The 26,641-nt window shown below is 35.2% G+C and overlaps 1 protein-coding gene across 5 annotated transcripts in view; it reads right to left on the reverse strand.

The window, feature by feature from the left end:
• Positions 1-404: 404 nt before the first annotated feature.
• Positions 405-26,641, reverse strand: part of LOC149795715 (G protein-coupled receptor kinase 5-like) — a 96,613-nt gene continuing 70,376 nt past the window's right edge. For 2 of the 5 annotated variants that reach the window (XM_089965607.1, XM_089965605.1), the window contains one exon: positions 405-23,514. In XM_089965607.1, coding sequence (XP_089821733.1) covers positions 23,497-23,514 — 18 coding nt within the window. In that variant the 3' untranslated portion in view covers positions 405-23,496. The remainder of the gene's footprint in view (positions 23,515-26,641) is intronic. The other 3 variants (XR_016422392.1, XR_016422394.1, XR_016422393.1) reach the window with 3 other exon arrangements.

Below are 26,641 nucleotides of genomic sequence, written 5' to 3' on the forward strand. Positions count from 1 at the left end.
TTAACTAGTGGTTTGTAACCCAAGGGTCATGACCCAAACCTGTGTCGCCATACTGTGGGTCACCAACATCAACATTAATAGTTTGAAATATCCCACCCAAATGGATTTTAGTATTTGATGTGTCAGAAGGCTAACACCACAGAGTTGTTAACGAGATGTAAAAGTTGTGGGCCCCATCATCATATGTAACTGATCTGATTTTACAGTTATTGTATCATAAAATTTATTCTAAAGGAAAGTTGTTGCTATCAGGAAAACTTAACATTACTTGCACAAGATTTTCTCTCAGCTTGCCAGTCAAAGGAGACATTCTTGTACACTGTATAACCATCTGTTGTGGCTCATTTGTAACAGCAGTCTGATTAAAATCAGGCTCTCCAGCAAAAAAAAAGACAAGACAAACATCTATAAAAGCTGGTGTTATTATGACTTTTGGAATAGTTCCACTCATTTTCAGTAGTTTATCGTACAATACATTGTATTTCATGTTGGGGAGCATTATCGTTGTTAACAATGTGTTCCTAATAACGTTCATTTTCAGAAATATGAAAACTTTAACCCTAGTGCAGAAATTGTAGAATACTATCAATACCACTTCAGTGTCTAATTTGAAACTCCTATTTCCAAATAAATAGATTGCAATAGACAAGCAGGCTTGATGTTGTACCATTTCAAGTTTTGGTACAGTAAAAATGTACGTTATTTCTATGAATCGCTCAACTGTGTTGATTTGTGGATTATTCACTGAAACCACAATTTATTGTGCATACAAATTGTCAATACAGCCAGTGAACGTGATGAAATGGAGTCTCCCATCATGCGAAACAAAACAAAAAATATTATACTGGAGTTTCAAACATGCCCATCATTCCAGTAAAAATTAGAAAACTGCTATTTGATGTTGGAGAGTAAAGGGAAAATAAGATCCATAAGGTTGAATCAGAACAAAATTGAATGTATTTTACGTCATGATCTTATAACTCACATGATTCATACAAAACAGATACATAGATGATGATGATGAAATCTTCCAGTAGTTTTCCAATTTTTCACACATCAAATACTCATAGCAAATAACTGCTATTTTTTCAAAAACAAAATACAAACATTATGTATGTGTTAATAATAAACACTTCCTCAGTATCAATAAATGATGCTATGTAGACATGCATCCAAATTTTTCACCTTGATAAAATCACTTTTCACCTACTATATATATATATATATATATATATATATATATATATATATATATATATATATACATATATATATCAAACAGTATTAAAGAAATTGAACAAAGATAATGACTTTTCTACCAATTACTTGCCTGAATAATCACATCACCTATCAATAATGGAGTTCTAACCATTAAAATCAATTAAGTACTATAAAAAGTGAACTTGTAAAATCAAACTAGAATAATTTATCAAAGAATTAAAATTAAACTAGAATAATTTATGAGAGAAAGACAAGTGCATTACTGCAAGCTGCTGGACAATTAATAAATAATGATGTTTTGAGCACCAAGTTTCATATTTTGACATGTTATGCAAGGGAAAATAAAACAAATATATAAAAGTTTATAAAATCAACCATGATTCAAAATTAAAGTTGATATTCCAGTGATCATTATCTGTGACCCAATAATCTCTAACAATTTTGAGCATAAAATTGAAGCTTAAATCCCAAAACATAATGTTCTGAAATCTTACAAAAATTCACGTAAATTTCTGGATCTTCTTTCTTTTGTTTCGACTAACCTGCTGAATTTCAATTAAGTCGGTATACTCCAAGTAGCATGCCTGATTTCAGGAAGTTTGAACTAAAATTTTGAGCTTCTCACAAACCCTTTCTGAGAAAATAGTGCCAGGCCAGCTATAGGACAAGAGTTGATTTGCTCTCACTGAAAGATGCACGGCCAGTTTTTATGCAATTAACTTACTAAGTAATGAATGAAATATATTTAAGTTACGACTGCAATTAAGTACCGTAAGTAAGTAATGAATATATATATATATATATATATATATATATATATATATATATATATATATATATATATATATAATGACTGCAATTAAATAAGAAATGAATAAAATGTATCCATGTACTTCATTGGCATTTAAAGTCTCGGCACAACATCTATGAGATAAAGAAAATCGTTAATAAAATGGAAACTTGGTTGAACACGAGACAAAACAATGACTAGCATCAACAGTTACTGTGGCTGAAATGGTACACATTCAATAGATGGCCAAACCTTGTCTATGAAATTCTAATTCAATACTGTAATTTGTATTGATCGAAATGAAAATCTGTATCAACCCTCTGGGAAACAGTGTAGTCATAAATACTGTTACATTTTTTGTAGAGCTATTCTTACAAGTTTTTTTATTGCCTTTTAAATTCATTATCTAGGGAGAAATATTTCCGAAAGAAAAAAGGATCGCTTTTCAGATGTGTTCTCTGCACCTTAGATTGACCTAAGTGTCATACCGCATACTTAACATACCTATCAGAACAATAAAAAAAAAAATTTTAAACTGTGCAAAGTAGAAATATAGTCCTTCTAGTTTATCATATATATGCAAGCCTGAATTCATTATACTGACCGAATATAATGCTTTATCGGTTTAGGCTGTCCATCTCTGCATTAAGAGTTAGGCCATCCTCGTCGTGTGTACAGTCCAAACCATAATGATACCGATCATAAAAATATAACATCTTTTCACACACTGTATACTTTCACTCTGGCACAAAGATATATTCGTTGAACTTTTTAACAGACGTAATATGAACAAATTTGTTACTTTGTATTTCCAAGAAGAAAGTGTAATCGATGAAAACCTGGCCTGTAGATATAAAAAAAAATGACCTCAAGCTTTGAGACTGTGTTTCAACTATCACACAATCATAAATGAGAATTCAAAAGTAACATCAGTTATAACTGTCAAAGAATCTCAAGCTCAAAAAATGCAAACTCACAAGTTATGGAAACACCAAATTTGCCATTACACGATGCAGAAGACTAGAGTCTATACTATTTTCTTTCAATCGTGAAACGGTGTATTTTCCAATTTTCCAGTTTTTATTGCAACAGTGGATTTGGGTCTAAATATTAGATAAGTTTGTATTCATTTTATCATGAGACAATTTATTATTGTATGTACAAAGTAGATTGTCAATCTAGACAATGTTAATGCCAAGTCAGAAAGTGCTGTAGTTGTTGTTGTTGTTGTGGGTTTAATGCCATTTTTCAGCACATAAGATTATACATGGCAGCAAGTATAACTGATGGAAGTCGAACCCAGGAAAACCCCCGTATATGAACCACTGACTCAGGGGTAGCTACTGGGAAGCTTTCTCACACACCCAAATCGACTGAACCCGAGACCTGAACCCACGGGACAGAAATGAGATGGCAATAATTGGTAAAAGCAAGCACTTTAGATTACTGGGCCAACCAAGGCCCACATTGGAAAGTGAGACTGTGCTGGGCCACCCAAGGCCCCAGTTGGGAAGTGAGACTGCACTGGGCCACCAAAGGCCCCAGTTGGGAAGTGAGACCACCCAAAGCCCCAGATGGGAAGTGAGACTGCACTGGGCCACCCAAGGCCCCAGTTGGGAAGTGAGACTGAAGTACTATTATCGAACAATAAAACAAATATTAACATTATTAATTTACAACAGATGTTCTAATCCCCAGTGATAGCCATCAAGTATTTGACAGAATTTTCACTCCAAGTAGCAATCTATCAAGGTCTGGAGTATCAGGCAGTAACAGATACTGTCTATTTAACAGTTCTGTAAGGAGTCCATTTGCAGAAATGGGAGCCTCATTACCCTCTAAGAAAATGAGAACATCCCATCATTGTGGCAAAGAAGGTTAGTCAAAGTCATTCACATTACAGTGAAGATGGCACATTGTGGAATGATGGGGATTATAATTTCTATAATAGATGGAGTGACAAATTAACCAATAGAGAAGAAAAACTAGACAATTCATTAAATGCAAGTGGCACTGGCAGCTTTACACTCTCCATGCCATAATAGAAATGGCAACTGCATGAACTGCAATGATAATTTTCAAGCATATTCATCAGTTTTGCGGAATGTAATGGAAATCACTTTTATGAACTACCTGGTGATTCTACAATGCAAGGATAGAAAATGGACAGAAAGAATTTTTTTTTATACTTCCACTGGGTAGAGGTTTGATTAAACATACAAGTGACGTGTTGGCATATATATATATATATATATATATATATATATATATATATATATATATATATATATATATATATATATATCTTTTCAATCAGATAAACTTTGTTTTTGATCGATCATGAAAAAAATCAGGAAATATGTTTGCTAATTCTATGTAAAATTTCTTTACTTCTTGCAAAATGTAGATTTCTAGTATAAAAAAGCCATATATCTTCAACAACATTTCTCCATACAAGTTATGTGAATAAAGTTATTTTATTACAATGTTATTTTTGTGTTACATTTTGTTAAGTATGCTTTTTACAAAAAACTTACTGAAAGGAGTACAAACATTAGCAATAAAAGATTAATGGCAATCAGAGAGAAAAAAATTATTACTTGGTAATAAACAGTTCACAGTTGGTCCCACCATATACATTACAGAAATAGTCACCATATACACTACATAAATAGTCACTATATACACTACTGAAATAAAGGTCACTGAAATAACTCTTTCAGCGGCTTAGGTTTCTTGTCTGCTCAATAGTTTGGAATCTTAACTTAATATTCCGATCAAGCCAAACTTCAATAAAACATCTCATAATCCTGTACAGCAAATAATTTTTACTCTGCCAAGTTAAAATATACAAACATTTCTTCTACTTAATAACAATTACTAACGTGTCATTTCAAAAGTGATTCCAGATTTACTGTACCCATAAATAATAGGACATCATAGACCCAAATTTGCTGTCCCATCATGCAATAGCAGGCCAGAGTTTGCACTGTTCAAATACAAGCTAGAATTTATAGATCTTGGACTCTCCTGTCCCAAGTCAAACAGCAACAGACTGCAACAAACATACAATCTCTACCAACCAATGCTGTCACTGGCATGGTGTTAAGTGTTACACAGTAACACCCTTGTTAAAATATTGTCATCTGGCTTGTCGGAGCAACTCTGAAACCTTTACGATTGTCATAGTGTATAAATTGTAAAGCATCACAGCTTAAAAACTGCACATCCAATCTTTGTGTTTTTTTTTTAAGTATGTTTCAGCCTTTGTTGTAGTCAACGTTTTAAATCTAATATTTTGCTAAAAGAGCTATCCATCAAACATCAAGGCAGTTACCCAGACATAACAGTACAATACGACTATTAATTCTGGCTCCATATTATTTGCAGTTGGACATGTATTGGGTACCAACAAACCTAGTGGTGTCCAAATTTAATAATTTTCCAACACGTAATTTTGAACACTGACATTACTTATATCACTCCAAATAAATATTATTATTATTATTATTATTTTTATTATTATTATTATATTATTATTATATTATTATTATTATTATTATTCAAAGTTCAAATGCTTGATGAAAATGAAAAGTATGACTTAAATTCCTGAAAAACATGCACATCCATTTTTTATAGAATCAAATGTTAAATTCCCCTCTCTTAAAACATCTAGAACAAAATCTTCTTTTCCCTGAATCTATATTAATGTAGATATGAAGTGGAGGGGCATTTTTTTGTTCATCTTGTTCATGGTCAAATGAGTGATAGGATACAAATGCAGTGATACAGCTACCAATAAAATCACGAATATCAGGTTATAAGGTTAGTATTGTCATGTCATAATTATTTTACGCCACAGGTGTAAACCTCTAAATGTTAATAAACGTGCTGAATATTGCAAACTCTGCTAAATGTGACAACTCGAATCATGTTCAATACTAAAAATAGGTCTATGCCTCAAAACGAAGAGGCACGAGTAAAATTATTCAACACGTCATACATTTTGTATCTTGAGACTTAAAAATTCATAAAATTTGCACAGGTTGAAAATCACAAGTGCCTTTTATATCTCAATAACACAAGAAAAGAATATAAAAGTGATTTTCTTTATTATGACCAGTTACTGAGAACACATCAGTTTTCTACAAGAGAAACCCTGCATTGCCAACTTACGACTGATAGTACCATATACACTCATTTGTAAGTTAAGTCCAACTGCAAATTGCACAGACTCCATCTTCTCTAGCCAAGGTTCCAATAACCCTATCTACACCTTGACGGGTCGAACAGCTATACTGGTGCTTTGTCCTAGCGACATCTATTGGATTTCGTGTGTTGCCTCCTTCAGTGTGTTATGCCAACTAACCAATAGCTTTGTTTATTGTACAATGGCCAAAACCTGGAGGCAGGTGACTTTGGATACTTTGTAAGTTTAACATCAAAAGCATGACTATGTACAAGAGTGAAGCCATTACAGGTGTATTTGCATGAAAAGTATTTGTGCTAACACAGACCGCCAGTGGAAAATTGTTTATTTATTAGTCCGTTCAAGTTGTGTGTTCCCCTCGACTCTGTCACCATTGTTCAATTTGAACAATTTGATTTTCATTAGATGCGGTGCCTTGCTGTCACATCCAATGATATTCACCAACCCAAAGCATAGAAATGTCTTTTCGATATGCCAAGGTGAAGCTAGGGTTATCGAAAACTTGGCTAGCAAAGATGCACAGACCCAAATCTGCCACTGCAAGATGCAATGGCAGATCTGGGTTTGTTCAGTTTGATAAGATGATGAGAAGAACAAACAACACAGATCATAATCTGTAGGTGTATTATGCTATGGCAGATTAGGATCTTTGTTTGCAGTTTTTTGTTGACTAATGAGTGAGTACAGATGGTAATTATGTTTGAAAGGTCTTGTATATTACTGTTAGTTGATTTTGTCATTATCTTTCACAAGACTGTTAATGCAATTAATAAATTTTTATAAAACATTTTCTTTATCTTTATTTAATAAGGTATAGACATTGCAACCATGTCAATTTTACATTCAATCTCCCAGAGTGCATAGCATTACAATACACTTATGAAACGTCATATGAAATATCATAACATAACATGTATTCTAAGCTGTGCAGTAAGTGTTGATTTTACAAAGGCAGACTACCTTGACAATGCATGATAATGACAATAAAGAAAATTGGCATGAATTCATGGTGCTTTTGTACAATCGACTAGAAAAACTTGATTTTTGCATTGTCGACAGAGTGACCAATACTTCTCTTTTCACTTCGTAATACTCCAAAAGATCACACTGGGGTCTCCAAACTAGCTGCCACAGAAGTAACTTCACTGTCATGCAGATGGTGTCACTTTTTGTACTATCCACTAGAAATTCTCAACTTTTGCATTGTTGCCAGAGTGATCAATATTTCTCTTTTCACTTAATATTGAAGTAACTGACTGGCCAGCAGTCATAGTACAGTTATCAGAGTTTAAAGTCCTCCTTCAAAAGTGCATTCTTGATCCGACAAGGGGTTTCATATTAAAATGAATCAGCGCATCATATATATTGATGAACATCAACCCAACATCTACCAGCTTCTTCTATCGAATCAGCATGTAATATACCATTTACATGAAATCTTCACTAAAATGTAGACAAGGATACATTGATATACGTAAGTACTGACACATATAATGGCAGACTTTTGACAACTGATGCTGTTTGCAGTTAGTTATGCATTATACAAAAGCAAACACATATACAAAACTACATGTTTTGTTCGAAACTGGCAGAAAGAATTTTATATGACAATACAATGTATTCAGGCTGTTATGACAAAAAGTATTTCATACACCATATCAAATAAGTTCTTTCCCAGAAGTTGGGGAAAAAAAAACATGAATGCACTTTTGTATTTATTAAACAGCCTATTTTTAATGCTTTTCAAATCCTTTCAGCAATGCTGTTTAATCTGAAATAAAAATTGTGAACAATGAACAGGAATTGCTGCCAATATATAAATGACATCAATCCAAGCTTTTCTGACACAAATTTTGAAATGAAAGCCCATATCCAGTGTTAACATTATACTTACTGTTAAGTGTCAACATTATACTTACTGTTAAGTGTCAACATTCTACTTACTGTTAAGTGTCAACATTCTACTTACTGTTAAGTGTCAACATTATACTTACTGTCAAGTGTCAAACAAACGGAGCTCAATGAAAATCAATCAAGAAAATCAGTAAATATCTTCTGTTGACACAGTTCTTTTCAAGATTGATTGTAATCATTTTCAGACTAGATACCATAAAAACTCTTCTGATGAAAACCTTAATGTAAAAATGACATTCCATTTAGCAGTAACTAAAACAAGAATTTAAGATGGAAATATATTGGATGTAAAATCAGCACCATTTTAACATAGGATCAACAAAACATTATGAGTGTTTCCGTGAAAACTCTTGAGATGATATTCATTTAGGAGTATAGTGATAAAAGATTTTCAAGCTGGTCACCGTGGCAGCCATATTGCACATCAGATTAGCCATGTTTTCATTTAGGGCTACCTAGACATCATAGGAAGTCTACTTGTGAAAACACCATGTCAATACGACTTCACATTCATGAGGAGTAGCAACAATAAGATTTTAAAGAAGGCTGTTTTGTGGCCAGATGGCGCCATCTGTATTGAGGACATCTTAAGAAGTTACTTAGTGAAAACCCCGTGCTGACTTGACCATCCAATCTGGAGTAGCAATAATAATTTTTTTTTATATGGCTCCTATGGTTGCCATGATGGAAGTCAGATCTGCACCATTTTCATTAGGTCCAATTAGACGACTAGACATAACCTTCCATTCAGGAATTTATAAGATTTTCAAGATGGCCACTGTGACACCCATATTGAATATCCAAGAAACATCATTTTCATATAGGACCATCTAGACCAATGTGTAAAGTTTCATGGCAATCCTCCAAGTAGTTTATGAGATGTAGCAATAACCAACTTGTGCTAATTAACAACAGTCAAAGGACTACACAGTATGACTAGCAAGAAAAAACGTAAGAAATTTACCAAAGCCTTATCTGTGTTTTGCAGGAAATTTCCTTCACAAATTTCTGGTCTTGTCAATCTCTAAATTTTTATAATCATGTTTCATGTAATTCCCACCCCCTTTCAAAAACAGTAAGAAAATGTAGAGGTTGGGGTGGGGGTGGGGGTGGGGTTAATTTTAAATATGTGATACTTCTTTGCAATTACTGCATTACTTTCCTTTTCCTGGCCTGAAAGGTCCCTTGTACCAAGCTATGCCATTCCCTCCAAGGTCTTTCCAGCTGTTTTGAGTGACTGGTGAAAGGGAGGTTTGAAGTGAGGATGCTGTGAGACTAGGAGTGATGTCTGCTTGAAATACGTAAGAAAAAGACCCAAAGGGTGGTCAGGATGAGTTCACCTGGACAGATCTGCTACCTAGTGCAGAAACTGCTGAAGGAGGTCACTGAAAAGAGATTGGTGTGTTAGGCAATGGTGACCTACATTCAGGCCATTAGCTCTAATGACTCCAAGGTTTTGGGAGATGGGCCCAGGTCCCAGCTGAATGCCCACCCAAGATGCTCCAGCATCCAACATCCATGAGAAGAGACCAAGCAGGCAAGTGGACCCTGTAACTGGATGCTCACACTATAGATCAAAGTGCAGAAAGGGGAGACAAAGCATCCTTTCTGTTGTCTTTCAAACTCTTGGCCACAGAATAATTTCTAAGTAAGCTCCCTAATTATCGTGGAATATGGGAGCTAAAATAGGTCCAGATATGTGACTGCCCACACACCCCAGAGTCTCTCCTGGACCCGGTTGGAGAGAATCTTTTGGTCCACTAAGCCCCCATGATGGGGACATAATTCTTAGGAATGGTGAGGAGGCAGGGAAGCACAAGGGAGGAGGAGGAACTGAAGCCACCATTTCCTCCTCAAACTCACAGGAAACCACTAGAATAGAATTCACTTAAAAGAGTCATGCCAGGACTGTCACTTTCTGAATGTTTCCGAGGAAACAGTGAGGTGATAACAGGTTTATCCTTGTCCCTCATCACCTCATGGAGAAGGGGGGGGGGGGGTCACAGAAATAATGCTGATAATGGACTCCTCTCAGGTGACTGAGAATGCCTCTTCTCAACCTTCCAAGAGAGTCTTGCAAGGATGAATCAGCTTGTCCATTTGCCTCAGCCAAGATGGACAACACAGGACTGAGGCCTGTAACATCTGTTTTGTACCCATGCAAGGGCAATCCATGGCACAAAAGAGGAAAAAGATGATTCACTTTCCAAAACGGGGTTGGAAAACTTTGCAAATGTACTAAAAGGGAACATAGAAAGGTCAGCATTTTTATCTGGTCCCCTTCTTTCGTCAGTCCAGTACCTCACAACTCCCTTGCCTCATTGGGATTGAACAGATGCATGGGAATCCAATGACTGGTCACTGGTCACCATGCAAAAATTTACTTAAGAAACATTAATGCTCCAAGATGGCACAATTTGTTCATCACCTTAGCCTGGACAACAGCGCTAGAAGGGTACTACTACTCCGTAATCAGAGGCACTTCCTTTTCAGTTGTCTTTCCTCCCGAGGGAGTGACCCTGGATCAATCCCTCACCAGCACTGACATCTGATCAAGCGTCAGAGATCCTAGGGTATTTGATTACTGGACCAACTAGGTCACACAGCCTACTTGCCCCACTGGGGCATTTTTATCACCCCTCTTGGGATTGGAAGTGAAGATGAGAAGGGTCTTTCTTCCTTCCCTTGGAAATGCTTAGACTTTCAGCCAGCTCCCACACTTCTTTGAACCACAAAGAGCAAATGGGACAGCTCTGTACACATTCAGTGTATACTAAGCAAAGTGGCACAAGAGTCTCATGGGGTCTTTTGGTGCCAACACTTTCTCACACCCTGCAATACTCTGAAAGAGAACAAAATATGCAATGAAACAATAATTTTCATTTTTCTTTTCTGGAATAAAAACTGGGCAAGATATACTTACCCCTGAAGCAGAACAGCGAAAGGGGAATACAATGCTTACTCACTGATTGCAAAGCAAAATGTGAACAATTCCTCAAAAACTATCAAGAAAGCTCAATTAACCCTCCAACATCTTCAAATGAAAAAAAATTCCAAAAAATGTTTTGGTACAGAAGACAAATGCAATTATCTCATAACAAAATGCACACATCTAACATGCATTACAAAGAAAAAAAATGAGAACAAGATCTAATTATGGGCTGTGATGCAGGAGTCAGACCAGTCCATGTTTTTTTAGTTTTAGATCATTCTAATTATCTAAAATAATTTGTGGAGGAAATGTTATGGCTTGGACAGGGGACTTTCACTCCCAGTAAAAGAAAGCAATGCATTTGTAGTAGGTAATGTATTGTTGTTAGTAAAATAAATATTATCAATAATTATTGTTACAATTATCAAACTCAAAGTTGTCCGATCTTGTTTGCTAGGGTTTTGTTACACAGAAAAACTTAAGGCTGATTTTTATCTCTCTTAACCTTGGTAATTATTTCACTGCCAACAAGAAAGATCTTCTGAACCTCACAGATTATGCAAATTATGGATACATTTAGGATTCACTTTATACATGAGGTACAAATTGCGGTGGATTTTGGCTTTTCTACAAACCCCAATTTTAAGGTAAGAAGGGTGGCTAATTTTAACACAAGACCCATTCAGTCCCGAGATTGCCTGCCTGTCTAACATTTAACAGAAAAGGCAGCTTACACCAAAAATGTTTGCCTGAAGGATGCTATCTGCAGATATTTCTTCCAATGCCACTGATTGAACATTATCAACAACAAAAACAAAAAGTTTGTAAGTTTCAAGCATTTTGTAAATCTTCACGCACAACATCATGTGTCCACTGAAAGAATCGCTATGCCAGGATGCTTTCTGTTAATGTTGGTCACCTTCTGTTAATATTGGTCATATAAGTGTCTTTTGTTTAAACTTCTTAAAATTGTGTGAAAGTTTATTTTTTAAATTTATTTTTAACAACAGTGGTCTTATTTGATGGCAGACAGTCATAATACAGATAAATGTGAAAGCCAAGTTGCTTTCTCTCAAATTGATTCAATTCTATTATGCAACCTTTTAGATGCATCTAATAAAGTCTATTTTCAGTAACGGCAGCCATACCGATGGCCGACTAGAATCATTTGTGTGAACCTAAAAGCCCTTCACGCTTGGGTGCTTTCTGTCAAATTCTGTTTCATTCCAGCCAATCCATTAAGGTGATGTGCAAATTTACAAGCATGGTGATAATAAAGAGGACATTTAACTTCTTGACATGTGCTAGTAATAAAATATTCCAACTTTGGTCAAGATCTATAATATTCAACGGTTTCAATGCCAATGAAGACGATATTTTTAAAAATGTATTCATCTCGTACATACTAATGGCAATTCTGAGTCAAATTCTTAAGTGCAAAGATGTGAAAAATAAAGTAATTTGGTCAATTTTAAAAGTATTATATATTTTAAGCAATCAAGGCCCTTTCATCGCAGATCATCATGATATGTACTAATCTGAAAGCCATCGGTGGAAAGATGTGAAGAAATTTGGATGGGCAGTTTTAAAATTGCTATTCAAAGGCTTTTCTATTTTTTGTTGTTGTTACTGTGGGTTCAATGATTATTTTCAGCACATGGCAGCCAGTATAACTGGTGGAGGAAGAACCCAAGAAAACTCTGGTAAGAACCACCGACACTCCCCCTACTCCCACCAGAAAACTACGGGCAAGCTTTCTCACAAACCCATACTGGTTGAGCTTGAAACATGAACCTACATAAGAGAGGTGAGATGGAAGTTACTGGTAAAGGTGTGTACACCTGGGACCCCTTTATGTATTGATGGCCATAATTAATGAGTACACCTGGGACCCCTTTATGTATTGATGGCCATAATTAATAAGTACACCTGGGACCCTTCATGTATTGATGGCCATAAGTAATGAGTACACCTGGGACCCTTCATGTATTGATGGCCATAATTAATGAGTACACCTGGGACCCTTCATGTATTGATGGCCATAATTAATGAGTACACCTGGGACCCTTCATGTATTGATGGCCATAATTAATGAGTACACCTGGGACTCTTTATGTATTCATGGCCATAATTAATGAGTACACCTGGGACCCTTTATGTATTCATGGCCATAATTAATGAGTACACCTGGGACCCTTTATGTATTCATGGCCATAATTAATGGTGCATCAGCATTATCTGTACAAACCTGCAAATCAGAGCCCCGAGTGGCCGAGTGGTCTAAAGTGCTCTCTGTTACAGATCACTGCCATCTCACCTCTGTCTGCATGGGTTTGAGTCTAGGATTCGACCAATGTGGGTACGTGAGAAAGCTTGCCAGTAGCTTCTCGTGGGTCGGTGGTTCTTCCCGGGGTTTTCCAGGGTTCTTCCTCCACCATTAATACTGGCTGCCATGCATGGCCTATCGTGCGCTGAAAAATGGCGTTAAACCCAACAACAACAACAAAACTGCAAATCATCCATTCCAGGACGCTATCAAATTTGGGCAAAATTCTGCAACATGGTTCTTAAGAGTTCTCAAGGTTTTTCTACTTTTTTACATTATACATTGATGATAGAGCTGAATGATCTTTAACAAATATGAAAGACCTTTCATGCCTGGAAGCTTTGTATCAAATTTAGTCAAAATTCTGTCTAGCAGTTTTTAAGAAGAAGCTGTTTAAAGGTCTATTTTTAGTAATAGCAGCTGTTATGGATGATAAATTTGCATCCATCACACTGGAATGCACTTAATGATACAAAGCTTCCTGAAAAATCTCATGCAAATCAGTCAGGCAGATTTTTTTAAATGGAAATTGCCATCGAATGGCCATAACATAACCCTCCTTGGCTTTATGAACAGGTACTGCATGTACACGTCTTCATTTTCAAATTTTCTAGCCTAAAAGAGACAAACATTTAAAAGTAGATATATTTATATTGGTCCTTTACAGGAAAATGCTATCAAAGTGGAAAGAGTACTAATTACTTTTAAGAGACTTCATGTTTATTCGAATATTAATTATTTTGAAGAATTCATATAATATTTTGTACTCAGCTATATAATCACAAAAGTCTGAATATGTAATACGATGACAAAGAAATCCTTGTGCACAAAAATTTTGAAGATGCTAAAAAGATGTACAATTTTCTTCCCTCTGACCATGTCATTTATTCCTTCATTGGTGTCCAGACAAAATTTCTAAGCCAATATCACAGGTTGGTAACAAATAAAAAAAAATGTGTCACCTGACTGGTTACCATGTGATGCATTCACACAACACTGACGTCATCCCCATACAGCTAGTTTGGAAACTTGCCTGTGCGCTGCCCTGATTACTTGCTAGTTTCACATCAGCATGGTGCATCATGGGGGAAAAGTATGATGATTTTCTAATTTAACTAACATGATGGTAGTTACCTGTGGTCTCATGAACTCCAGAGAAGAGACAGTTATCAGTACATTCTCTTCTCCAAGTAAGAAAAAAAATAATAACACTTATAATAATAAAGGAATCCACAGTGCAAGGCAAAGTGGTCATGCATCTTTCATTCATGAAAAAGCTACCTGACTGAAATCAGATTTAGACATTTTGTCGATCTAAGCTGTTAAGTTCTGAAATAGTCACACTGGAAATCATGTCAGAATGACCCCAATTCTAATTCAGTATTTCTTTAAAAACAATTTAAAATAACAAAAACCTCACATTTAAGACAGTGATGGTTTGTTCTTTAAAAGAATGAGATGATTAATTTGGTTTAAAATTTTATGGTGATGTTTGAAGGTCATTTAGACGTATCCTCCAATGCAACTGTTCCAAATCTGCACAGCGAAGACAGAATCAGTGTTAGGCTCTGTGTTTTATCTACAAATGGCTTCATGCAAGTCATCTGACTCATCAAGGCAAAAAACAGTAAGTCAAAATCCAAACCTGAGCCCTATTCAAGCCAATGATCAGTCTTCAATAATTTTTTTTTAAAATTTGTTTTAATACACAACAAAAATATTAGTTATATAATGTGACTAAAGCCAATAAAATTCCCTTGCCAGAAGCATCTGAACATTCTATATTTGTTAAAAATCTTGTTAATGGTTTCATGCCATCAGAAATAATTTGAGCATATATGAACGACAAGGCGTTTATTGTTGGCTATGTCAGTGCTTTCACCTGCCATTGCTGTCACAAATGACAAATTTTGCAGGTCACATATTAGACTATCCTCAACAACTTTTGATTGGCTCTCCAGCACCTCTGAACAGGTAGCAGCCGAGTCATAATGAACGGCAAAATTCTTCAAAATGCCAATGGCATCAATTTCTTAGCTGTTAAGTTGTGTATTAAATTAAGAAGAGATTTGTATTTTAAAAAGGGATGTCTTCTACACTCAGCCAATGTACACACTTAGTATCACTTTCACTTCTATGTCTTGTTTGTAAAACTGCATTAAAATCTGCCTGGTGTTGTGGACCTTCAATCAGCAATTTGTGTTCTGGCAACCCAGCATGCCTTGCCAGTGTACTGTTCTGAAAGTTATTGTTTTCTGTACATTTGACCATCAAGGTTTATTTTAGCCTCTGTATGGCAAAACATAAAGGCATCTTCACTGTCACATTCATCACTCAAATTAACTTCTTTGTGAAAATGTATCCAGCTGTATGTTTTCAATCACTGCTGCACAAAATTACGTTAGATCTTATGAGTAACTGTTACACCATCTTTAGATGATGAAGGCTCCACTGGTTCGATAACAATACTATTATCTACAGTCAGTTACAAAAACACTGTCCAAATGATAATTTCATTTGTTTCAGATCTAGTTTAATTATTTTGCCTTGGATGCCATTTTCAGTCGAACAATGACAGTATCTTGAAACAACGCAAGCCATACAATTGAGCGAATGGAAATTGTTGCTTCATTGCATGACAAGGATGTGCACAAAATAAAAGTTTCTCGTGAGAATCACTTTAAAATCATGCGATTCTTTTCTGCCTTTCTTGGGTATGGTGATTATACGGTTCTAACATCCTGTTGCTACAAATGATGTGACAGTTACAGGTCACATAAGGTCAGCTCCAGGCTCCACATTTAGTTGTATCCCTATGTGTTATGATAACATCAGCTAAGAAACTGATGTGCGTTTGTTTTCCCTGTTTGGGAGAGTTGTAATCTAGCCAATAAAGTAGTTAGACCAAGCCTTAACTGTGTGTTAAGTTAATGGCAACGATTTTTAGACCAAACCTTTGTTTTGTATTAATCAGCAAAACATTACATCGGGGTATGTCAATTTAAGTACTGTCAACGACTTTTGTACGTCAAATTGTAAAAGTCTGCATATCTGATGAATAACGCATGGGTAGATAAAACACTGGGCTCCGACTCTGACCAGTCTGATGATTCAAAGACTTGTGCTTGAACCAGCAAAGCACAATTCTGTCTGTGAAACAGCATACAAAATATGTATACAGTATTACTTGAGAAATAAGTTACTCTAAAATAAATAGATTTGTTCAAACATGACAAAAATCATGATATACAATATCATACTATACAAGAGACAGGATATTATCATAATGATACAGGTACCTTGCATTGTCAAATAAAAATGAACATGCTTATAACAAATTCCAATTTACTTATCTTCCACTAACAGCTAACTATTTATAAAGCCCCAATGACATAATAATCTATGGTTCTCCAGTTTATAACAAAATTCTTGAGTAAACTTAACTCTTCATTTCGTTATAAACATGTTCAACTTGATTTTTTTTAATTTAAAGTTTAATTTTTTTATACACAAGTATATACTCTTTGCACAAATGCTCTGCATAATGTCAACATTAAAAGTTTTGTGTCCAGAGACATGATCAAGTTATTGTTACACATATGGGCTTACAAAATCGTCATACCTATGATAAACAGGTTAGATTTGAACTAAAAGCATCTAAGCCGGTCTGAGAAAGAAAAAAAATGGTTGAATTTTTCTTCAAACCAACACAATCAGATTTAATAAGCTCATTACTGCCCAAAGTGTGTACAAAATTCAACAAAGAAATTGATCTTTCTTGCTTTCTGTTACTATTATAATGGGCACCATGAGCCACAAGATAAAAAAGAAAAGGAGCTATGTACAAATATTTAAGTTGTACAATTCCAAAGGCTTGCTACCAGTTCAAGATCTTTGCCCCTCCCAATTCTGCCTACCAAATACAGTCCGTTCTAGGACTGAAAAATTTTGGGCAAAGTACTCCCTTTATATGAAAAAGGTGGGATGCTTAGCTGTGATTTATAATGAAATAAAGTTTGGTTTGAAATTATGATGCATAATTAGCACTTATGGTTTGTCAGCATGAGACTGAACATAAATTAGCACTAAACTTACCATTGCACTTTCTTAAACAGACCCTGTGAGTGAGCAAGCATTTTCAAAAGGTTGGCAAAGTATTTTGAATAAGAAATAAGAATAAATTTTTATTATTTTACCTGCTCACAAATTATAATACTGAATTAAATACATGACTTTTAAAATTTTAAGTTATTTTTAGGTTTTTCAAGGTTTTAAAATATTTTTGCAGTTTAAAACAGTTACAGAATTATCTCCATGGTAAGCATAACATTTATTACAAACCCTATAAAGCATGCTTCCTGTATAAAATTAAAACAAATTAAAATAAATAATTAAAATAACCGGATGTATGTAATTTGCACAGTTCATGCACTTTCTAGACTGCTAGGCTAAAGTAATGGAAAACCATGGGTAAAAAGACACTTTTTTCTAGGATCAGGGTAGAGCCATTCACCATTTTTGTCAAAAATTTTAGTTTTATTATTTGTTTCCTTTAGTTTTTAAAGCTTTTTATAGGTTTCTAAGGTTAAAATGAAATTTGCAGTTTTTAAAGTTTCTGAGGTCTACTTCTAACCCTGTAAATACAACCAAGGCAACTGAAATGGGTTAATATTGCAAAATCTCCATGCTTTCTACCTGATAATTTAACTCACTCCCAACCCAACCCAATGCATTGTGTAAAATAAATGAATAAAGCAAGATAAGGGCTGGATGCAGCCCACTGGAAGAAAGTTGCACATTATTTGATGCATCTTTCTGTTATAACTATATATAAAATTTGGTCACAAAATATTTAAAAATGTCACTGTAATTGAAATTTTTAAACATCTTATCCATTATGGCTTAGGGACTCCAGGGGTAGGAACGAGGACTACACCCCCCTTGGAAGATGCTTACCCTGAGGGCAACATAACTACAAAATTATATGAATTTCCTCTCAACAGTTTAGAGGGAAATGTAACTAACAAAAAACGCTGATGGAGGGCATCACATCATCCCCCAATAAAGACTAAAAATAATGATTAGGCTTCAATAATGAGCAATAGTTATATTAAACCAATATAATATTTATCCCTGTGGACTACTCATGTGCCAGTCATGTAACTGGGAAAGTGATGAAACTGCATTCTAAAAGAATCATATATAAAAAATACAGATGAGAGATACTGATTGTAAATAGGAACTGTACTTGACCTGAGATTATCTTAAATGTTGCAATTTCCAGGCTCCATTGTTAAAAGAACTTCTAGAGCCTAGGACTCCTAGGCCTAAGGTAATCAATGCTAAGCTTATATGTTGCAATTTCCAGGCTCCATTGTTAAAAAAACTTCTAGATAATAGGACTCCTAGGCCTAAGGTAATCAATGCTAAGCTTATATGTTGCAATTTCCAGGCTCCATAGTTAAAAAAACTTCTAGATCCTAGGACTCCTAGGCCTAAGGTAATCAATGCTAAGCTTATATGTTGCAATTTCCAGGCTCCATTGTTAAAAGAACTTCAAGAGCCTAGGACTCCTAGGCCTAAGGTAATCAATGCTAAGCTTATATGCTGCTATTTCCAGGCTCCATTGTTAAAAGAACTTCTAGAGCCGAGGACTCCTAGGCCTAAGGTAATCAATGCTAAGCTTATGTGTTGCAATTTCCAGGCTCCATTGTTAAAAGAACTTCTAGAGCTTAGGACTTCTAGCGCTAAGGTAATCAAAGCTTTGCTTATATGATGAAATTTCCAGGCTCCATTGTTAACTCTTTACCTTCTGCTAATGCATATATGTGATGCTAAAAATAGCCTTGTATCCCTGGAGACAAAAAAAAGTTGCTAATTATACTCTGTCCCTGTTGACTCGAACACGCATTTCTGGCCAAGGGACACATAAAAACATTTCATATTAGAGCTTTTCACTGGATGAAATTGCAAATATCCAGTCCTTTTAATAAGATTTAGCCAATGAAAGTAGTCATTACACAAAATGATAAAAGTGTTCTATTAGTAATTTTACAGCCTATAAATGGGAATTTCCACTGAAAACAAGGTCAACTGTGAAAGTGAAACAAAATGGCAACATTCGTGTATTTAAACAATTCAATTGCAAATGGCATTGACTTCAATGATTAGATTCAAGACAAAGTATCAGACATTACTAGTACAAGCCCCATTTCAACACCTGATATTTCAGATTTATTGGAATCTCAGGGTGAAACATGCAACAATATGGTCAGAACACATGGGGCCAGTTCATGTGTACGATTTTACAGCAGATTTAGGGCCAACAATATGGTCAGAACACATGGGGAACACATGGGGCCAGTTCATGTGTACGATTTTACAGCAGATTTAGTGCTAACATTTGCCTTCAATGAAAATGCAATGGAAGATTTCTTTCACAATTTTTTTTCTCCTGAAGAAATATTCCAGTCATTGGTAGCTAAAATTAGCATGTGCTGAAAATCAAAGTAGTGTGAAGCCTTATCCAAAGTGATCACCTAGTGTGGTGGCAGAAATGAAGGCATTTTTAGTACGTTGCAAATTCCAGAATAAACTTTTCTGAGTGTTTAAATTATTGTTTCTCATTTAATTACATAGAGTAAAAAGAGCTTCAAGAGCCCAAGACTCCAAGAGCTAAGACAATATAAGCTAGGCTTTCTTAACAATGAGTTCCTGAATTAAAAAATCTGTAGTAAATTGTTTTTCATAGCCAGTTAATTAAACAATAAAAAGTTTTATTTGCAACTCTTTCTCTCGCTTGCATTCCATCACCGAGGACTGTGCCTCTGCAAACGTAAAGTGCAGTTATGTTAACATAACAAAATATACAAAATATCTGACAACTGCTATGCATCTTAGCATAGAAAACAGTTAAATCATGTTTCAACTTGCCATTATTCAGTACCAGAAATGCCATTTACAAGTTCTTAAGTATACAGAGTAATTATGCCTGAAGAACTTGTATCATGTTTCCATGCATTAATGACCTGCAACATTTCAATCACTAGTGTAACAATTTGAGTTGATTTAAAATAGAACCCCCAGGTGGCAAAGTGGTCTAAAGTGCTCATCTTACTGATCACTGCCATCTCACCTGTCTGCATAGGTTCAAGTCATAGGTGGGCCAATGTGGGTATATGATAAAGTTTTTCCCAGGTTCTCCCTCCACCAGTTACGCTGGCCGCCATGTAAAGCTCATCACATTTACTGACCAGGATCATAGTTAAACAAAGAAAGCAAAGGGAACAATGTGGCGATTTGTACATGGTGTGGAAAATATGGCCTAAGGGCTAAAAACTGACAATATCGAGGACAAAAGGCAATGTGACAAGCAGTATGATAAAGAAAGTAGGAACCAAACGTTTCTAGAGAAGTGGAAATACAGTCGGCCATGGCTTAACTTTAAACCCCAAGTAAATACCATGTTTTGCTGCGTCTGCAGAGAGCATTAAAAAATGGAGGAGGAAGAAAAGCTCCTTTGTAGCTGAATGTTCCAATTTACGATTGGAAACAATAATATACCATGAAACCAAATCATAAATCCATCAGAAATGCATGATCACAAATCGAGAATTATCGAAACCCAAAGGACAGTCATCTGCAAGTAAAATCGTCATGACGCTAAATGAAAAAGTTGTTGGAAGAATGTCAGTTTTGTTTAGGAATGTACATGCCCTGGTAAAAATGAGAAGGGCATTTAGCGATTAAATGTGGATGGTCCTATTGGAGGCCAAAAAGGGAATTGATGCGATTTGGATTTTAAAAAATTATTTTATATATTTTTTTACTCTGATGTCTCGCTGACTAAAGTCAATTTCATTTTTTTTTTTGGGGTATAACGACATTTTTCAGCACAAGGTAGGCTAAACATGATGGCCTGTATTTTTGGCGAAGAACCTGGGAAAATCCAGGGAAGAACCACTAACTACAGGATGCTTTCTCACATACTAACATTTACTGCACCGAGATTCAAATCCATGCAGAGAGGTGAGATGTGTGACTAATCTGTAAAGGCAAGCGCCTTAGAACATCAAAGTTTAATCATGAAATAATTATCATTATCTTGAATGAGATAGTAAATTTGTGTGTGATAATCTTGTTATAGCCTTGGAACCAGATTGCAACTTCAAGATTAAAATCTTGCTTCGTACTCTAGCCAAGAAAAGATAAGAATATAAAACACTATGTACCATCCCTGTAACCTGGTGTGACATACGTACGCTTCAACAAATAACAAGTCAAGCTACTTACTGAATACTTAAGTACAATTGTGCCTTAATATACAACATGAGATGTCAACTAATGTCTTCCAATACAAACAAAATAATAATTCACATCAGTTGCTATCTGATGCATATAAATGGGTTTTGATTCTGCATTCAGACTTCATGAACACTTGTACATAAACAACAGCTATACTCATCATGTGAACTATTTCATGTCCATACATTCTTGCACAATAAATGGTCTAGTTTAATTAAAAAAAGGAAAATATATGAATAACATTTCCGTTCAAAAGAACAAAACCATTCAAACCCAATTACTGGTTCCCTTTTCACAGAATTAGGTATTAGAAAGTGTATACATCTCATCTAAATTTTCTTTAAAGAAAAGCACAATACATGCAGATATCTTGCAAATGCAACTACTGATGCAAATAAGCAATTTGCCTTAAGAACATCAAACCTTATCTTAAAACCTGTCATCATAATACATCAATGACGACTGACAATAAAGGAGACAAAGGAGACAATGCATAACTGCAAACTTTGTCAACACTAAATTCTCTATAAAAAAATTCTTCATCTGTACAGTAATATCTGTAATTTGTGCCATCAAACTGAGAAAGTCATAGCTCCAGAAAGATGGAATATTTTCACAATTGTAAGTTTTGTGGTCCCATTCAAACAGCAACAATGAGCACAAATTAGACGACTGCAAAAATTATCTGTTACATGGTACTTTCCTCTAAAGATCTCAAGTTTCCTACTTCAGTTTTTTAAAAAAAAGAATTTGATTGTGTACAATACTCTACTGTCATTTTGGCACCTTTTTACAAGAGACTTTAATATTTAAAGGCATGTAACATACATCTAAAGTTTAACATTAGAATTTTAATGTTCTGTTTTTTCATTAAGTGCTGTTAAAGGTTATGCAGCATCTCCCTCCCATCTCAGGAACTTAAAAGACAAATCAACACATATTAGGCTTCAGCTCCCTCCTAATTTATAAACTTTATGACACCAGTTTCTACAAATCTGTAGAGAGACTGATTATTCTTTTAAGGGTAAATCTGAGCATTGTTTTTCAGCACCCTGGCTTTCACTGAATCTAATCTTAATACTTCAGTTTTACTCTCAAACCAGAAAATAGGTGGTTTGTCTTCTCCAAACTGTGCTTGTAACACCAATCAAAATCTTTTGTCTGACGTTGATAGCCCGATCAATGCGATTCGAGGACTTGATTGAAGCAGGTGGGATTGTATAAAGCTTTGATAAATCTGAGGGTCCTTCTCAACACAGTCGATTGTATTTCTTGTGAGGTAGGTACTGTACTGACAAGACACAAGATTCATAAAGTATTATATGTTACTAAAAAGAATATGATAAAGTCCACAACAAGTTGCCAATTGGCATAGACTAAGATGCATTAATTAATGATGTAACAAAAACCTTACATAAGAAATGAAAACAAGTGACACAGTGATGTAAAATCATGAAAGGTATAAATCTGCACCTTGTCTCTACCTTCAATTGGCAAGTAAATGCATATCAAGTGTTTTTACATCATTACTTGATGTGACTGGCTGGTCAGAATGAACACACCCAGTTGCATGGGAAATATGCAGAGTTCCCTCCCTTGACCAACTCTTCAGATAAAGAGGAGAATTCTGCCAATTCATCACAGTTTAAAACGAACACTCAGTCCAGACCTCCTCCTTTGCATAAAAGATTCTCACGAGACTCATAAGACAAATAAATATTCCTCCATGGTAGAGGGACCTCCTGAATTTTCGGCTCTTGACTGAATCCCCTGAATTGTAGATTGAGTGTTTATCTTTTTCAATGAGCATCTCTAGGCTGAAAGTAGAATAAAACACGGCAATGACAATCTAGTTTTACATTATCACTGCACTCAAAAAGCAAAATGATAAAATAACTAATGATAGTGACTTCCATCAAATGCATCGGTAAATATAGTAAATAACAACATATGACATGCTAACATAATGAGGAATACAGGAGTCAGCATTACTTTTGCACAACATGGAAATGTACTGCATGGAAACATGAGCTAAGAAAGTGTTTCTTCATTTAGTGAAACATTTAGCTCTCGAATGAACATCTCATACATATATACAAAGTCATGAATTTTCCTTAGGAAATAAGCTAGTATTTGTAAAACAAGTATATCCCCAACACTGACCAAATTCCAAGTCAACAAAGTTAAAAAATGTTGAAAAATTGCTATAACGACATACAACTTACACACGAATATCTAAATATACAGAAAGGGAACTAAATATGTACACCTGCCCCATCTTCAATATTCTTCTAGGTAGATAAATGGCATTTCTGTGTAGAAAAAATGTCTTCTTTTGGTCAGTGACCTTGACCTTTGACCACAAAACAACAGGCATCTTCCTTATAGCAAATGCAGGCCATCCACAAAATTTTGTCTGTCACAGTGAAATGGATATGGTTCTCAATTATGCGAAGTGCAGGCCATTCACGAAATTTAGCAGCTGATGACTTCAGTTATTGTGGGGAAACAATTTTTCTTCTTTCAGTCAGTGACCCTGAATTTCAAGATTTTGACCTCACAATTGACAATGTTTTTCCTTACCCCAAAGGACAAGCCATTAACAAGGTTTGGTAACTGTATATAGTACTATCAGAAGAGCTTGTGTCAGCTACTCCTAAGCTTAAAAAACACCACACACACACAGGCTTATATACATACATACATACATACATACATACATACATACATACATACATACATACATACATACATGCATACATACATACATGCATACATACAAGGTAGCTAAGCGAATTTCATTTTGTCTATCCAAGTACTTTTTGCTAAAATGTGTAATAAGTCTTTTTTTTCTTCAAATACGTAAATCCAAAAGCATGTAACATTCAGCCTTAAAAAAAATGAAAAAGCAGCCAGAAAATCTAAACAGGCCATCTATATCAGTGCTCAAAGAAACCTTTTTTTTAAATACAGGTATCTGGCCAGTGCCTTAAACTCACAAGACCCGACTGAAATTCCACAAGCCTGGACTCCAATTTCTATATGCCCAAAATTTCCCCTTTTTAATATTTGTCACACCACATTACAATAGCTAGGGTTCAAAGGGGTTTGAAGGTAATGCAAGTGTTATTAATGTTCATCGCTATGCTGGCATGCTTCACAAAGTAAAACCAAGAGTTTTGAAAATTATTTTTGTTGGGCTTTGCTGATATGTGATTGCAAAGTGATTCTTAGATTGACTTAAAAGCACCAGTTTGAAAGGAAAAAGGCCCTCATTGAGAAGGAAAACAAGCGATTGCACATTGAGCCAAAAAGTCAGTGGTGATAAAAAGGAAGGCTAAAGAAATCTTTGCCAAAGCTGCAAAAAAGAGCTCGACTGGCATATCAACAGGCTGTGTCCATTGGAGAAAAAGACAAGTGAATGTATGGGATTTTATTTTTATATAGTTGATGTACTTGGGTGTTTATTTTACAGATTTGTTATGAAAAGAGAGAAGTATAATATATTTGCTGCGAAAATTAATAAATTATTGTGACAATTACAATATGAACACTGACATGCACATGAAATAACTTCAGCATCAATAGTATTGGAGAATAAATTCATGTGACTATCAATACTCTGTGTGTGTGTGTGTGTGTGACTTGGATTTTTAACGTACCTTTAACAATTTTTCAGTCATATCGCTACAATGTCTGCAATGTGGCAGTTTATAGTGATGTCTAGCACTGGGGCATCATGCCACAGACATGTAGCATGATGTTCCACCCAGTCACATTATCCTGACACCAGGCCGACCAGTCCTAACACTAACCTCTTAATGCTGAGCGCCAAGCGAGGCAGCTGTTAGTACCATTTTTGTAAGTCTTTGGTATGACTTGGCCGGGGATTGAACCCACGACCTCCCGCATCCGAGGCGGACGCTAAAACCACTAGGCCACCGGAGTGGTTGATAAAATCGTATGTGAGTTGTCTGTACAATTGTCCATGTCTATGAAATACAAGCAAGAAATAAGAGGACTATGAATTACAATATGAGTTCTTCAAAGGGACTCAATCAGATGTTCTTTTGGATATAAAGAATTTCCACAAATCAAAGGTAAGGACATTCTTTCTTCATAAATTTTAAGTGCTGAAACCATCTGATATTCCTGAGAAATAAGTTTTCAAGATGGAAACTGGCAGTCATATTGGACACTATATCAGCACTATGTTGATTTAGGATCACCTAGATACCATACATTTTGGTTAAAATCATATGTTGATATGACCATGCATTCAGAAGGAATAGCTATAACAATTTTCAAGCTGTCTGCCATGGGGATATACTAAATGTCAGACTGGTATCATTTTCGTTTTTGGAGAAACCCTCATGTTGATATAACTTTCTGTTTAGAAACAGTGACAAGATTTTCAAGACAGCCATCACAGCACCCATACTGGATCTCAGACAGGCACCATTTTCATTTTGGCTCAACAAGGCATTATCAGAAGTTGTGTGGTAAAAGCCTCATGTGAATTTAATTTTCCACTCGTAAGGAGTAACAATACATTTTTTTTTAAATTCAAGATGGCTGCTATGATGGTTATATCTGAAGTCAAATTAGTACCATTTTCACGTAGGACCAACAACATGTTATATCAAGTCAGAGGAATAGATATAAAAAAATTCATAATGGCTACCACAATTACCATACTAACTGTCTAAATAGCACAATTTTCATTCAGAACTTGCAAGTCTTATGATGAATAAGTGTATAAAGTTTCATAGTGATTCTCCAACAGTTTAGAAACTTTTTCTAATAAACAATAGACAATCCAACAAGCTCTTCTGGTATATGATCCGTACTTTAAAAATCTTAATACTTGTGTTCTTTATGAGTGGTTAAGCTTTACAGGATAAGGGAATAAGATAAGAAATTACAGATAAATGTACTTCAGAT

Source organism: Sinohyriopsis cumingii, chromosome 7 (assembly GCF_028554795.1).
Source record: "Sinohyriopsis cumingii isolate HCF-2022 chromosome 7, ASM2855479v2, whole genome shotgun sequence".
Classification (NCBI taxonomy): domain Eukaryota; kingdom Metazoa; phylum Mollusca; class Bivalvia; order Unionida; family Unionidae; genus Sinohyriopsis; species Sinohyriopsis cumingii.